A 17,000-nucleotide genomic window follows, 5' to 3' on the forward strand; every position below is an offset into this window, starting at 1 on the left:
ATTTGGAAAGACCTTAGTCCATCCCCTTTCTTTTATAGATGAGGACACAGAAATGCAAGGTCTTAGGAAACTTTTTCAAGGTCACACAATGAATTTTGCAAGTTCTCTTAAACATTTTGTTTGGTTCTCTGACCCTCTTTTGGTTTCTCTATCTTTTATCCAGTGTATATTTGATAAAAATAATTAAAGTTACAAGCAGATTAATCTGAGATATTTTCTTAGGGAGTGAGTTGCACTCCCCAGTAATGATATTTTTCTACTTTTAAATATGTGTTATTTAAACTAGGCGTGTGACTGGATGGGTGGTGGTGTAAGGATTTGGATGGAATTAGTGGCCTTTGGAATCTTCTAAGTGATAATATCAAGAAAGACAAACACTTAAATATGGGAATCCTTGTGATTATGCAGGAATTTGTATTACTAATGTAATTCCAAACTCATGGTATTTCAAGTTACAGCTTCTATCAGCACAAGGAAAGGATTATCAAGATACGTCAGATATTTAAAAAATCTTTAAAGTGGTGTAAGAGCTATCAGCAATACCTTATATGTACTGCTAATTCTTTGCAAATATAGGTATTTGAAATAAAAATATATAGTAGTTTCATCTTATTCATGGGAGATATGTTTCAAGACCTTCAGTGGATGCCTGAAACCATGGCTATTACCCTACCCTTATATATATTGTGTTTTTCCTATGTACACATACTTATGATAAAGTTTAATTTATAAATTAGGCACAGTAAAAGGTTAACATAACAATAACTAATATAATAGAACTCTTATAACAGTATACTGTACTAGCAGTTTTGTGAGTATCCTTAGAACCATTATTGAGTAAAATAAGGGTTACTTGAACACAAGCACTGTGGTACCCTGATAGTCGATCTGATGACTGAGATGGCTACTAAGTGACCAACAGGTAGGTAGCATGTACAGCATGGATATGCTAGACAAGGATGATTCACATCCTGGGCTGGATGGAGCAGTGCTGCATGAGATTTCATCATGATATTCTGAATGGCATGCAGTTTAAAACTTATAAATTATTTATTTCTGGAATTTTCCATTGAATATTTTCAGACTGACTGAGCTTGACCACTTAGTTTCTGACTGAAACTGTGGAAAGCAAAACCACGGATAAGGGGGGGCTGCTGTACCAGTTAAGGGAATTATTTAGAAGGAATACATTAAAGATAATGTTGCAGATCAGTTTTCTGAGATGATATTTATAGGCTATGAGTTGGAGAGTTTCATGGAGGAAGTCTACTGGAAAGTGATCTCTGGGTCAGCCTTTCTAGGAGAGTGAAGGAAGAAGGATTGCATAGAGGGAGAAGCAGAATTGTGGTGCAGTTGTGTAGGTGTCTCTGCTGTTTCTCTGGGAGATCTGCAACTAGGATGGTCCTTCTGAAATGTCACTAATTGGAAAGAGGTGCCAGGTCTTTGTATCCCTCGCTTAACACCCATTGACCAGTGAGTTATTGGATGCAGGCTGACAATGGGAAAGAAGTGTGACTTTGGGAGAGGAGTCACCAATGAGAGGACTCAGCTGAGAGTTGTCAGCAGTCAGCGCTCCCAGCAGCTGGGGCTGTGAATGTCTTGGTTCTGAAGGCAGGATCTGGATAGCACACCACAGATCTGGATAGTACACTACAGATGAAGCCAGGATTTTGAGTCTTGAGTGTATAAAAGAATAATAATACCAAATCACTAAGTTATCACATATCTTAGTGCTGGGAAATTTGTTTGGTGTTGGAGGAATGGTGGAGAAAGGGTTGGAAAGATTTTTGATTTGTCGGGAAAGATAAGATTGGTTTTAGATATGCTGAATTTGGCCTTGAGGTAGAAATGCTCTGTAGATCATTAGAGATTTGGTAGTATAACTCAAATTAAAGATAAGGACTAGAGATGATGAAGAAAGAGTTAAAACTACGAGGGTAACATTTGATATTTAGCCGGTGGATTAGCTTTTAGTTTAATGTTGTAATTTAGATAGTATGGATATTATATTTTGATGATTTAATAGGTTTATTACAGTTATGAAAAACCAAGTACTCAAATTATTTTGTGAAGGTGTTTTTAACAAGAATAACTGCTAGCTCACTGTCATATATAATTATGTCCCCAATTCCTTAGGTTCTGGGAAGTTCTGGATTGTTTAACAACCATGTACTCCAAGTGCAGCAGCAACAACAAAGGAATCTCGCACTACACGAATACATGAGCATGGAATTGTTGCAAGAAGCTGGAGTTGCCGTTCCCAAAGGACACGTGGCTAAATCACCAGATGAAGCGTATGCAATTGCCAAAAAATTAGGTACTAAATTAAAATAAAAAACTCATGCCACCTGGACATTGGATTGCTGATAGGATGCAAACTTTACTTTTGGTTTAATAACAACTTTTAGTTTTTATTTTATTAATAAAATAAAAAATAAATATTATTTACTTAAAAGAGAAAGCAGAACTTTATGATTGTCGACATTCTAAAATTACTGTGAAACTGTTACGTGGTCTTTTTAGTGCTTTTAACTTAAGACTCACTTATATTTGCATTAGGAAGCTGAAATCCTGTTTTCGTTGGAATATAGTAGATTGAGAAGGAAATTATGTTTACTACCCAGTAGTTTAAACGTATGGTGTCTGTGATGATTCTTCAGGAAATTGATGAAGGATAATGTTGGTTGTTTATGTGGTTGTCAAGAGAGGTCCAATATTTCCCCCTCCTTTTTTGATGTGAAAAATATGGAGCCAAAGGAGAAAAAAAAAAGTTGAGCCCTAGATGTAAACTCTACGAGAGCAGGGTTGTGTAGTATAATTTTGTTCATGATATCACCGAAACTCTTAGAAGAGTGCCTGACACTTAGGTAGTCAGTAAATATTAATATTTGCAAAATTAATTCCTTTAAATTCAGTAGATCTATGTTTATTAGTAAGTTCTTTTATTGATAATAGAAACCTTAATAGCCTTTGTTAACTTGAATTTATATTAATCTCTGAATTAAAAAATAAATTTTAACTTTAAAAATATGCTTCAGTTTACATTTTAAGGATTTAATATGAGAACATGATAATGAGTAATGTACTAGGTATATAATGCATTTTTTTTAACGGTATTTAAAATTCCACCAATTTTTTTGTTGGTTAGCAGTTAATCTCTCTTGTGTGTACCTTTGACTAATATGGCTTTAAATGTGCTTTGCTGAAGATTTTGCTTTTATTAATTTTTTAAGAAAGATGTGGAACATTTAAAAAATTTTTTACAAGTTTAGAGTTTAATCTAGATCTGTACTTATTTGTTTCTAGAATAGATTTTTCTTTCAAAAGAGAAGGCATTTACAGTCGGAAAATTGTCTTATAAACTATGTTTTTGAATGTGATGGTCATATTTGACTTGGAAGCGTGATTTTTCATTAACAATTTTTTTGTTAATCAGAAAAAAATTCTTTTTATTCAGAGTCCAAGCAAACTTTTTATTTAGTAAAAGCTTTGTGTAAGTTAATGCTAATTTTGGTGGAATTTTTGTTAATTAATGGTGACCTGTAATTTGAACTTGTGCATAGTAAAAGATGTACCTCATTTTTACCTTTGAAACATCACATATAAGAGGCTCTTAAGGGTCAAGGCTTAAAGAAAACTCATGATTGTGCTTCATATTTGTATAGTAGTTTTTGCAAAGGTTGATTTTTAATAACTACCTTCTTGAGATTCAGTAATTTATATATATATATATTCAGCCATGTATACATATATACATGTATATATGTGACTAAATGTTAATTTCTATAGAAGACCCAGCTAAGTAGGAAGAAAAACTTGGACATTTAATTGAGAAAGTATAAATTTTTCTTATTCTATCCTTGTGTCCTTAAGGATGCACTTCCAACTCTTTGACTTTTTAAAAAGTTTTTGTTAGTCTGGTCTCTTGAGTGATGGTTTTGTTTGTTTGTTTGTTTACCAATTCTTTCCTTTATAATAATTCTGTAGGTATAAAATGTTTTCTATACCAATGTGAATAGGGCCTGATTTATATACAATGAAATCAATAAAGGCTATTTTTCTATTTCCAAAGTATTATGATTATTATAATTAGTTTTCTTTAATTAGCTTACCATATATTTACTCTAGTCTAATTCATTGTTCTGCTAGAAAAAATAATTTGTGGAAACTTTCATAAAATGGGTAGGATTTATTCAGATGTTAATCTTTTGATTTCTTTACTCCTTGTAAAAATCTTTAATGATTCTTAGCTACAGAAGAAAGAATAGTTATGTTTAAGATATACTATAACTATGAGTATTTCTTGCAAGTTCTCTGGGACCGAGTCTTATAAGTAGTAAGGAGCAGGTACGCAGCTTTGATTTTGAGCCCCTTGAAACAGGTGTCTTGTTAATCTAGAAAGTGTGTTTTTATTAAAGACCACATCAGATGATTATAATATGGGAGTGGGATTAGTGACTAATGAGGACCTTTAAATCTAGAGGAGCAGAAATTCTACTCGTTAAAAGATGTATTTAGTAACTACTATGAAGACATTAACAGGTTTGCTCTTGTGGCAAGGCATTACTACCAGAAGGTACTGATTATGAGATCTAATTGTACAAGGTGCAGTATTAGGTACCTTAGAAATACTCCTGGTTCTTTCTAGCTAGCAATTCCCAGTGCTAATTTTGGCTAGCTCAAGGTGATTTTTACTTTTTGAATTACTGTAAAATTCATAAGATTCCAATTCACATTTCTTAAAAGCTCTTACATTACCTGCCAATATACTATGATAAACGCATTACAGATGTGACAAACTGTTGTTTCCTCTCAGACCTGTGAATGGTAGGAGAAGCTGATTTAGCATGGAGACTGGGGCCTCTGAACCTTATAGCTGGTGCCTTCTACTGAAATAGCTCTGGCCTCTTTCCCCAGTATTCCCTACAAATTCTGTCATTTTCTATCTGTGTCATAATGTGAAAAAGTCAGGAAGCACTGTCCTGTAGGCAAGTTTTACCCGTTGTGAATAATCGACGTTAGATATGAAAGAAATGTTGGAAAGAAATCTAATTGTGATTAGATTTAAAGACTGTATCAGTCCATAAAATGAAGGTTAATGAGCTTGAAGATCACATAGGAGTTTCAGAAACAGATTATCAAAGACATGGTTGTTAAGTACAGGGAAATGAAGTAGTTATAGTTTGGGGTCAGTTCTAAGAGCAGATTGCCATCTCTTAGTTATTGGTTCTGGGAGATAAACTTTCAGTAAGGCTTCTGTCAGAGTTCTTATAATTTTCCTATTGATCGTAGAAGTGGGTTTGGATTCTAGTATAATTAAGGTACAATTTCTTCCTGATTAATAAGTATACAAAGGATACTACTGGTTAATGAATGTCAGCCTAGAGGGAGATTTCTAATGGCATACAGTAGGACTTTGCCTCCTTTTTGTCTTCTTTTCAGTGTTTTATTAGGTGATTATATATGAGGAGTGCTTAAAACATTCGTGAATTACTAAAGCTAGGAGAGATGGTAACTGTATTTTAAATATAATTTTGGGATCCCTAGAAGATAACTAGAGCAATGGGCCAAATTTAATAAGACTGTGTGCGCCGTTGTGAAGGATAGGTCTCTTTTGCTCATTGTTGCATCTACAGCTCCGGCATATTATCCTGTATGCACATGTAAATGTTAAGTGAAACAATAGAATTGAATAAAATCTGTTTCGCTTAGTTGCCCTAAGATTTATCTTCTAATCCTCCTCCCCATCTTGACAGTTGATGAGCCCGTATATAGTTATTAATATTATTTTTTGACTTCTCTATTGTTGTGAGAGGCTTTTTTTAGAAGGCATTTTTGAAGCAGCATCTTTGCCCCTAAGGAATTCATATTCCTAAGAAAAGGGAATGGATACTTTGGGGGACGAGCCATCTGTCTTATAAAATGTTTTTGAGAAAAGTAGAGTTTCATTACTCTTAAGGTCATGTGTTAATTTACCAGTTTAATGAATAGGAATGTTTGAATTCAGTCCAGCAAAGCACCCGTTTATCTGTTGACCATTTTTACATTACATTTGCACTGTTTGGATTACACTTATCCTCTTTGGATATAAATGAATATTTCTAAAGTAGTGGAAAACCATGACTTGGCGGGTAACCAGAAACAGGTAAAATGTGTAGTGGCTGCTGCTTTTAATTTGGGCACAAACTCTTTAATTTGCTATAGTCCTACCTGTTGTCTTCTCAATCAGAAAAATTTTGTTACTTTTAAGGAAATTTCTAAGTTTAATCTTCATCTAATATTAGTTGGCACACTTGGGAATGGTGGGGACTGTGGCAAATTAAACAGGGTCTGTCTTATATAACCAGTGCACTTGTAAATCACCTCGAATTCCAGGGCCCAATATTTCTAGTTCTGAGTTTTTTCAAGAGCAGTGGAAAATCAATAAGAATTCTCTTCATTTTTAAATGTCCTTTTATTCAACATTCAGAAAATATGTTCCAGGAACCCCACCAGGAGTGTATAAACATCAATGAACACAAAAACAATTCTGCTCTTCAGGAACCCATATTCTAGTGGGGGAGCAAAACAATAAACATGAAAAATTATATTATGTTTGAAAGTGTTGACTTCTATAGAAGAAATAGTAGAGCAGTGTAAGGGGGGTTGGTCGTAGTTGTAGTATTAGGTAGGGGATCAGGGTAAGCCTCATGGACAATATGAGATTTAAAGAAAAACTTGAAGGGAATGAAGGCATTTCCCAAATAGATACCTAGATGAAGAGTTTTCCAGGCACAAGGTAGCATTAGAGCCATGTCCTGCAGGCAGGAGCACTCCCAAGAACAGTGGACACTCGTGTAGCCGGAGTGGAGTGAGCAACGAGGAGAGCATAGGAGTATAAAGGGGGAAGGGCTTAGAGATTGTGTGAGGCCATGTAATTTGCCACGGTAAGGTCTGTGGTCTTACTCTGAGTGAAATGGGCATTCAGTGCAAGGTTTTAAGTAGTGTGAGGTACTCATTTTGGGTGCTGATTCGAGAATACTCTATCAAGGACAAGGGTAATCTAGGGGAGATAATGATGGCTGGGACCAGGGTCCAAATTGGAGATGCTGAGTAGTAGTCCAGATCCTGAATGCATTTTGAAGATAGTACCTCTATTTTCTGACTGAATGAATGTGGGGTGTGAAAAAAAGGTGGTTTTTTTGTTTGTTTTGTTTTGTTTTGTTTTTTAAAACTATCTTGACTGAGTCAGGGCCATCTTCTGACTTAAATGTCTACATTTTCAGTGTAGACTCAATTTATATCAAATTTTCTAATGTTCTTTTGTAATAATTGTTTAAGTATAAACCATAGGTTATTTCTTATTTGTTTGATTACAAACTGCATTTGCTGCCTTCTTGATTAGGTGGGAGTCCCCTCATTTTGCTTGGCATGTGCATTAGGGGATGACTTTACCCCAATAGTAGAGTTCTTATCTTCAGCCTGTTCAAATATACATTTATGGCTACAGCAAATCTGTAGTGAAACAACAAATAAGACAATGCCCTTAACCCTGACCTCAAAGATTACTTTTTACCTAATAATGTAATATTGGTGCCGCACTGCTAATATGGGCAAAATGCTATGAGAAGCAAAATGAGGAGGCTCTGAAGTTCTGCCTCTCTGGGGAGACAGAGAATGCCCCTCAAGAGATATTGCCTTGGATAGTGAATGTTGAGTAGTACCTAAGCTAAACAGCTAGTTTGCTCATTTTCTTCAGCAAGTTAGAATGGGGAGGAAGAGAGATCAGTCTATGTGTTAAAGAAGAACGCAGAGAATTAAATCAAATATTTTTAAGATTTATAAGCATAACATTCTGGAATCTTTTGATAAACATACCTTAACTCCTGCCTGCTAGTACTCCTCACGACTGCGCCACTCGACAGTGTGTATTAATGGGGCTTTCTGTTAGTGGAACAATGTAAATTGGCGTCAGTACTGACATTTTCCCCTGACGTCATGGTATATTTCTGCTCAAAGTAGCATTTATAGCTCAAATTTTCATAGGGTAGCAAGTCTACTTGTGCCTAGGAAAGGAGGGAAATAATAGGAAGACATTTGGGTCTCAGTTTTGTACTTTTAATACCTCCCGAAGTACTAGATAAAGTGTCAGGGAGGGTAAAATTATTTTCAGCATGCTTTAAAAATGGTTTGATATGAGTAGCTAATTTTTTTTATGTTGTGGATCTTTACATGGGAAATGTTTTGAGTGTTCTAATCTAGAAAATACATATATGGAATGCCTCACTTTTTGATACTGGATTAATGAGACTTTACTACATTTAATAACACCACTTAATATGTATGCTTAAATAACAAAATATTTTGTTCTTGCCAGCTTCTCTATGCTTCTTATCTAATAGAAGTATTTTTCTTCTAGGTTCAAAAGATGTTGTGATAAAGGCACAGGTATTAGCTGGTGGTAGAGGAAAAGGAACATTTGAAAGTGGCCTCAAAGGAGGAGTGAAGATAGTTTTTTCGTAAGTCATGTCTTTTAAAAACAATTGTCATTATTCAAGAAAAAAACATATGTTGTAAAAGATTCCACTAATTATTGAGTGATGAAAATACTGAGATTTAAATGTTAGATAAGAATTTGACTATCATTTGCTTTCATTTTTCTCTCTTGGAGAAGAAAAGAATTTGAGTTCTTTTTCTTATTTCAGTCCAGAAGAGGCAAAAGCTGTTTCCTCACAAATGATTGGGAAGAAGTTGTTTACCAAACAAACAGGAGAAAAGGGAAGAATTTGCAATCAAGTATTGGTTTGTGAGCGAAGATATCCCAGGAGAGAATACTACTTTGCAATAACAATGGAAAGGTCATTTCAAGTGAGTAATTGTAGACACGATATATTTAGGATGATTTTATTACATTATTTCAAAAGTTGATTATTTCTGTTTGTATGGGAAAGATTAAAAAGGTATGATCTATAATCTAAGTGTACGTTATGAGGACAATTTTTTTGTGTCATCTTTAAAAAGCAGCATAGTTAATGCCATCAAATATATAATGTAAAAAAAAAAAAACTTTAGACAAAACCCTGCTGAAATAAAATCCATAGAATTTCCAAATTGTTAATTTGCTAAGAGCAACTTAAATCATCTGTTTCATCTCTAGATTCCATAGACTGAGAAAATAATTCTAGCAGAGTAAAGTATTCTAACCAAAGAAGAAGTCTCTAACCCACTAAGAATATGTATATCCCTGGCTTCATCTTTTTCTTTTTCAACCTGCTTTTATTTTTTATAGTTTGGGTTTGTTTCTATATGATTTAGTTCTTGGTAAGTCAAAAGGTGACATTCAATAGCAAATGATATGATTCTAAGGCGCATACCCTAGCTCTGCTCTCCTCCCCTAATGGAACCTAAAATGTTAGCATTGAACTTAGGCATCAGGTGAAAAGAAAATATTTTCATAGACCTTATGCTTAGACCATTGATAATCATTTTATACTATAATTATTTGACTTTTTGAGTGCGTTTGTTGTTTTATAAGCTGAGTCTGTGGTAACTAGCTTGTATTCTGACGTAAGCTGGGTATATATTTGGAAGCTGTGGTAAGGATTGGATGTCGAATATTACTAATTACACAATTACACAATTAGTAATGTAAGAAAAAATTTAAGGGTCATGAAAATAGAATTTTTATATATAACAACTTTTTAAAAACTATTTTTTGTCTGTGATTTTTTCCCCTACAGTCAATTAAATTTTCTAGTAATGTTTGAATGATATTTTAAAGTATTTTTGTAACTTTTAATTTTTATAAGAAAGTATTTCTTAAGGTGTAACACTAGATGGTAGTAAAAACCCACTTAGGTTATAAGATAAAAAGCATTATCTTATTTATGATGTCTTTACCTCTATAGGTTTCTCTATAAAGTAGAATTTAATTTCATAAATTACTTTAGAAATAACATAACAGTAACCTGTGTATGCCTGGACAGTTCGAGATAGGAGTCCCATAATGTACCTTAAGAGTAGCTCACCTTGATTGGAGTAAATGTAGCAAACTGAATATGTGTTGTTAAAGATTGATTATAACACATTAAATATATTTTATTAAAGATACATTAAAACATTAGGGAAAAGGATGAAATTTGAGTTCATTTTGAGAACTTGAATGTCAGAGAACTATTTGAATCTCATTAAGGAAAAAAAATTAAAAAAAATTTTATTATTAGTTTCAAGTATACAGTACATTGGTTAGTTTATGAAATGATCCCCCTGATTGCTCTTTCTCTCCTCTGGCTCTTCACCTAGCCAATACATTAATGCTAACTGCATTACCTATGCCGTGCTCCCCCTCCCCCATCATCTGTCAACTACTAATTTATACTTCTTTAACCCTTCACCCTTTTCTCCCAACTCCCCAACCCTCCTCCCCTCTGGCCGTCACCAGATTGTCCTCTATATTTGTGAGTCTGTTTTTACTTAGTTTGTTCTTTTTGTTCCTTAGATTCCATGTATATAAGTGAAATCATATGGTATTTATCTTACGGAAAAAATGTTTTTATTTCATTTGCAAAAGTAATACCTAGTTGTAATAATTCAGACTAAAAATTTGATAGAACTAGTAAAACCATTTGGCCAAAGACATTATAATGTTCTTTGATGCTGTCACATTGGACCAATGTGGAGTTGGTGTCAGTTTTTGGGATATAGTGAACTCTTTTTGGGATCCCTGTGGACAGGTCCCTTAATAGGGACAACAAAAAATCAGCTACTTATAAAAAGAAAAGAATATTAGGAGTTAACTGATTATTAAAATTTGCTTTGTTGCTTATCTGTTTTTAGGAGATGACCCATAGATTTCTTTAGTGTGCATCACATTAGGAAGCCTAGCAGTTGTGAAGAGTTATAGTGCTAAAAAAAAAAAAAAAAAAAAAATCAGTTTAAGTTCCTATTCTCTGTTTGGGCACTTTTTAAAGATCAAGTTTCTTAACATTTGCCTAGTGTCTGTTGGGTAGTTTTGGGCTGAGACACATCTAATTTAACAGTTCACATTTGCTATGTTAATTTATTTCTCAAGTAAAACATTGCAATCTGCTATAAATGAATGATACTATGACAGTTTTTTACTTCGCCTGGAATAGACATAAAATGTGCTACAAAAATTTTACATTTTATTTTCATATTTTTATTTTTTTTAAGAGATCTTTATTAAGTGGCCTCTTTGTTATGCAATTTGAAATTCAAATTTATTTTAAGGCAAAATCTTTTCCAAGACCAATAAGAGAAGAAGAATATAGTTTAAGAAGGTGAAAATAGCATCATTAATTTATTTGAAATTATAGCTATTTGCTAGAACTTAAATTGTTCTGAAAGTTTATTTTAAAATTTATAAGTTAAAACCAAATCTTTTAAATAGAAAGAGCTATTTGTTCCACAGTCATGACAAAATGCAAAACCATAGTTGTTGTTGTTTTAACTGATCTCTTTTTACCCATGCAAGTTTTTTTCTGACCATTGGCTACAGATTTTGGAGTTTCTTCCTTATTGGTCAGAGAATTAGTGCAAAAAGAGACTATTCACTTTCTAGTATAAGTATTCTCTCTCTCACACACACACACACACGCATGCACACACATGGATATATATATATATTTTTTAGCTTTTTTCTAACTCGGAGCCAATCATTACTTTAGTGAGAATTTATATTATCTTTTCCCCTTAGTAGTGGTGCCTTCTATGTGGCTCTTCATTTCTTTTATCAGTAGATAAAAAAAAGAAAAAGACAATGAAACAAAAATAAAATGTTCAAATGCTTTACAATTTTGTTGGTTTTTGCCTTTTCTGTTGAATAAAATTATATTTCGGGATTATCTATAGATTAATAGCATGACAGTAGTTGAACAGCTTTTCTTAAATCTGAGATTTTTTTCCCTCTCTTTAGATCTTCCTAAAAGCTTTAATTATGAACTGCCTTGTTAGAAAGGAAAAGAATACCTTTTCATTTGTAGTTTATAGAGGAACTGAAAATTAGACTATAATTTTAAACATTTCTCTTAAGTTTGCTACTGTTCTCTTCCTTAGACTCAGAAGACACAGTTAATCTTTTATTAAAATTTTTTTTGTGTGTCTTTTGCTGTGAGTTCTGACACCAAGTACCCAGAGTTGGGGAGACTTCACAAGTTAAGGGCAAGTCCTCCATGTGACTGCCCTTCAGACACCAGCCTCAAGTTTGGGGGTCCCCAGGTAATCATCACTTCTGTCTGGCTGGCTACAAATTTTGGAGGTTTCTAGTACCCATTCAGGTTTCATAAGTTGTTAGAAAGATTTGGTACTTTGGCAAGTACTAAAGGATATAAATCAGAACCAGCCAAGTGGAGAGATGCATAGAACAAGGTCTGGGAGAGTCGAAAACATAAAGTTTTCATTGTACTCAGGGATGTGTCACCCTCCTGGCATATTGATATATGATAATAAGCAGAATATTGCCAACCATGGAAGTTCATGAAGAACATGTTATTGGAAAAAAGGTGATCCCTGTTATAAAGTGGCAAAGAACTTGACTGAATTATGTTCATGTTCAAGTGTTTTGTGGAAGATAGACAACTTGGGAGTGATAATATTGAATATTTAGCTGGGGGAATTTCAGCCAAGTATTGAAGGAGTGACTTGGTTGCTTCTTACTGTTTTTAGTAAAATTTGAGAAGGAAATGAACTGAAAAAGGAATTGTTAAAGCAAAAAGGAATCAGAAATGTAAGATTTGGAAAATTCTCAGCTTGCCTATGCAGTAGATCCATAACCCCCCTGTCTGTGATTTCAGTTACCTGTGCTCATCCACATTTTAAAAATATTAAATGGGGAATTCCAGAAATAAACAATCCATATATTTTAAATTGTGTCTTTCTGAGTAGTGTAATGAACTCTCATGCTGTCCAACTTCTTCCTGCAGAGGACATGAATCATCCCTTTGTCGCTACCCACCCATTAGTCACTTAGTAGCCATCACAGTTATCAGATTGACTGTTGAGGTATAACAGTGCTTGTATTTAAGTAACTCTTATTTTACTTATAAATGCCTCCAAAGCACAAGAGTATATAGATGCTGGCAATTTGGATGTGCCAAAGAGAAGCCGTAGAGTGCTTTTGTTAAGTGCAAAGTATGTGTGCATAGAGAAAGACAGTATTTATAGGGTTTGATACCATCTGCATTTTCAGGCATCCACTTGGAATATATCCCCTGTGGATAAGGAGGGTGGTAATATATTGCCAAAAAATGAGAAAGCTATTTGGAATGAAATTTGAAGGGTGTGGCCAAACCACCATTTGATAAGCAGATTTTTATGAGTGTGAAGTATGAACTGTGAGAAATGTCTATTAAGTCACACAGTTTACAGTATTTTGTTTTAGCATCCTAAACTCACTAAGACATAACTCCTTTGAAGAAATGTCTAAGTGCCCATTTATAAATTGGGTTGTTTGTTTTTTCACTGTTGAGTTGTAGTTCTTTATATATTCTGAATATTAATCTCATCAGATCTATGGTTTACAAATATTTTATTTCACTCTGTAGGTTGCCTTCTCACTCTGTTGATTTTTCAGTCTGCTATGTAGAAGTTTTTAAGTTTGATATAGTTCCATTTGTCTATTTTTGCTTTTGTTTCTTGTGTTTTGTCTTATCCAAGAAATTGCCAAATCCAATGTCATGACATAGCTTTCTCCCTATGTTTTATTTAGGAATTTTGTTGTTTCAGGACTTACATTTAGGTGTTTAATCCATTTGAGTTAATTTTGAATATGGTATAAGGTAAGGGTCCAACTTCATTATCTTGCACATGGATATTCAATTTCCTCACTACCATTTATTGAAGAGACTATCCTATTCTCATTGCGTAGCGTTGGCATCTTTGCCTAAGACCATTTGACTATAAACATGAGGATTTTTTCTGTGATCTCTGTTTCGTTCCATTGGTCTATAATTCCTTTTACTCCAGTTTGAATATGTTTCCCAAGCTGCCCCAGTTGTTATGTTCATCAGTGCCAAGTATTACCAGGAATGTTTGTATTTTACCTCTAATTACCCAAACCTTTCTAGATGCCAACTTTTTTAAAAATTTTTATTAGTTTCGAGTATACAGTATTGCTTAGACATCTATGTAGTTAGTAAAATGATCCCCCCAATTGCTCCCTCCCTCCCCTGGCCCTCCATCTAGCCAATGTATTAATTAATGCTAACTGCATTCCCTATGTTGTGCTCCCCATCCCCGTGACCATCCATCAGCTACTAATTTGTACTTCTTTAACCCTTCACCTCATTCTCCCAGCTCCCTAACCTCCCTGCCCCTCTGTCCATCACCAAATTGTTTACTCTATATGTGAGTCTGTTTTTGATTAGTTTGTTCTTTTTATTCCTTAAATTCCTCATGTAAGTGAAATCTATAGTGTTTTTCTTTCTCTGTCTGACTTAAATGCCTTCTAGGTTCATCAAAGCAATATCTTTTTCTATTCCCTTCCTTTTCATATATAGGGGTCTTGTTTTCTTATCCTTTTAGCCACTCTGTCTTTTGGTTGGAGCACTTAATTCTTTTCCATTTAAGGTACTTATTGATAGGAATGTAGTTGTTATCATTCTTTATTCCTATTTTTATACATGTTTTTTTTTCTTATAGAAGTCCCTCCAACATTTCCTGTAATTCTGGCCTGGTGTTGATAAATTCCTTTAGTTTATTTTTGTCTGGGAAGCTCTTTATCTGTCCTTCAACTCTAAATGATAGCTTTGCTGGGTAAATTATTCTTGGTTGTATATCCTGGGCCGTCATCCTGTCGAATATGTTTTGCCAAGCCCTTCTGTCTTGCATAGTGCCTTTTGAGAAATCAGCTCCCAGTCGTATGGGTGTTCCCTGATATATAAATATTTGTTTTTCTCTTGCTGCTTGTAATATTCTTTCTTTGTATTTAACCTTTGGCATTCTAATTATGATATGTCTTGGTGTGGGCCTCTTTGGATCCCTGAGTTTTGGAATTCTCTGAGCTTCCTGGGGTTTTATGTCCATTTCCTTCACTAGGTTAGGGAAGTTTTCTATCATTATGTCTTCAAACAGCTGTTTAACATCTTGATTTTTTTCTGTTACGCCAATCAGATGACTATTTGGAGGCTTAATAGTGTCCTATATCCTCCTTAAATTATTTTTATGGTCTTGGCATCTTTTTTCTTGCCATTCTGATTGATTGTCCTGATTGGCTTTTCCGTCCTCTAGATAGGGCATGTGGTGATCTTCTTTATTCACTTTGTTCATTCCTTTGTTTATTCCATTTAATATACTTCTCATTTCAGATAATGTGTTCTTCATTTTTGACTAATTCCCTTTTATAATTTCCATTTCCATTTTTATCTCTTTGTTGGAGTTCTCTACACTTCCAAAAAGTTCATTGAGCATCTTTATAACTAGTGTTTTGAACTCTGCATCTGTTAGATTACTTGACTCCATTATATCTGGACCTCTGTTCTGTTCTGTCATATGATTTCTGCTTCTTTGTCTTCCCATTTTGGTTGCTTTTCCGTGTCTGTTTCTTTGTACTAAGCAAAGCTCCTAAGTCTCCTGGTCTTATTAGCGTAGATTTGTGAAGTAGGTGTCCAGTGCACAATCCTGAGAGGGGTTCAGTTGCAGGCCAAATTTAGCCCAAGCCTCTACCCTTCTTAGGCCACCTGTTAAGAATCAGCGAGCAACCCACAGATGCTGTGCTTATAGTTGCCTGAAAAGGCCACACCAGAAACTAAGGCTAGCTGGCTCCACCAGTGTGAGTCTTAGGAAGGAACACCTGACTCGCTGAGGATACACTGGGTGAGGCTTGGGTGGTGCTGCAAGTTGGGGGAGGTAGGGTTTCAGGGAATCCTCTGGGCGGAGTGATCTGTGTTATTCAGTTTGATGACTTCTCCTTTGTCTTGGCGCTGTGTCCATGAACTGGGAGGGGGGAGGGCTTAACAGATGACAATGGATGCCACTGGTGCTTCTATACAGAGTGAGTCTCACCTTCCCCTCACTCCGAGAATGTCTCCCTTTAATTCCTTGGTGCCCCCTGTGTGCAGCCAAATCTGCACCGGTGCGCAGATTGAGCAGGTCCGTCACTGCGAACATCCGCTCACAGATGTTGCTCCTTTAAGAGGCGTCTGCCACTTCAGCAGCCTCCATCTCACTCAGCTGCTCGAGACCAGGCAGCCGCACGTCCTGGCCTCGTGCTACCTTCTCCCCTTTGAGGGTGATTTCTGGGATTTCTCCCTAGTTGTATGACTTGTTCATCTAGATCCCAGGAGATTTTTCCTTGCTCCTGTTCCTTGTTTCCATCACAACTTTGATTTGGTTGCCAGAGGGATGAACATAGCCTCTATCATCTAGGCCATTTTTTTTTTTTACCCTTCCCTAATCATGTGGTTTTTGACCTTGGTACTGTTAACATGGCGCTTTATATTGAGGGTTTTTGTTTTTTTTGTTTTTTTATGTCGCACCATCCTTGAATTACAGGAATAAATTCCACTTGATCACGATGCATAATCCTTTTAATGCATTGTTGAATTTGTTTGGCTGGTATTTTGTGGAGTTTTTGCATCAGTATTCATCAGGGATATTAGTAGTTTTTGTGTACATTTTTCTGATTTTGGTGTCAGGATAATGCTTGCCTCATAGAATGTTTGGAAGTGTTCCCTTTTTTTCAATTTTTGGAAAAGTTTGAGAAGGATTAGTGTTAGCTCTTTAAGTAGTTGGAATTCTTCAGTGAAACCATCTGATCTGGGCTTTTCTTTGTTGGGAGGTTTTTGATTACTGAATCAGTCTCCTTACTTGTTAATGGTCTGTTCAGATATTTCTTCGTGACTTGGTACACTGTGTTTGCAGAAATTTATTTATTCTAAGTTACCCAGTTTGTTGGTTGTTCGTAGTTGTCTCTTATGCTACTATTTATTTCTGTGGCATTAGTTGTAATGTCTCTTGTCTGATTTTTGTTATCTTTTTTTCCTTAGTCTAACTAAAGGTTTGTC

At 34.9% G+C, this 17,000-nt stretch overlaps 1 protein-coding gene across 5 annotated transcripts in view; it reads left to right on the forward strand.

The window, feature by feature from the left end:
- SUCLA2 (succinate-CoA ligase ADP-forming subunit beta) overlaps positions 1–17,000 on the forward strand; it is a 56,253-nt gene that overhangs the window by 14,884 nt on the left and 24,369 nt on the right. For all 5 annotated transcript variants that reach the window (XM_036228598.1, XM_036228596.1, XM_036228595.1 and 2 more), the window contains exons 2-4: positions 2,137–2,317; positions 8,399–8,498; positions 8,685–8,847. In XM_036228598.1, the coding sequence (XP_036084491.1) occupies positions 2,221–2,317; positions 8,399–8,498; positions 8,685–8,847 (360 nt within the window). In that variant the 5' untranslated portion in view covers positions 2,137–2,220. The remainder of the gene's footprint in view (positions 1–2,136; positions 2,318–8,398; positions 8,499–8,684; positions 8,848–17,000) is intronic.

This window comes from Rousettus aegyptiacus, unplaced genomic scaffold (genome assembly GCF_014176215.1).
Source record: "Rousettus aegyptiacus isolate mRouAeg1 unplaced genomic scaffold, mRouAeg1.p scaffold_m13_p_11, whole genome shotgun sequence".
NCBI classification, from domain to species: Eukaryota; Metazoa; Chordata; class Mammalia; order Chiroptera; family Pteropodidae; genus Rousettus; species Rousettus aegyptiacus.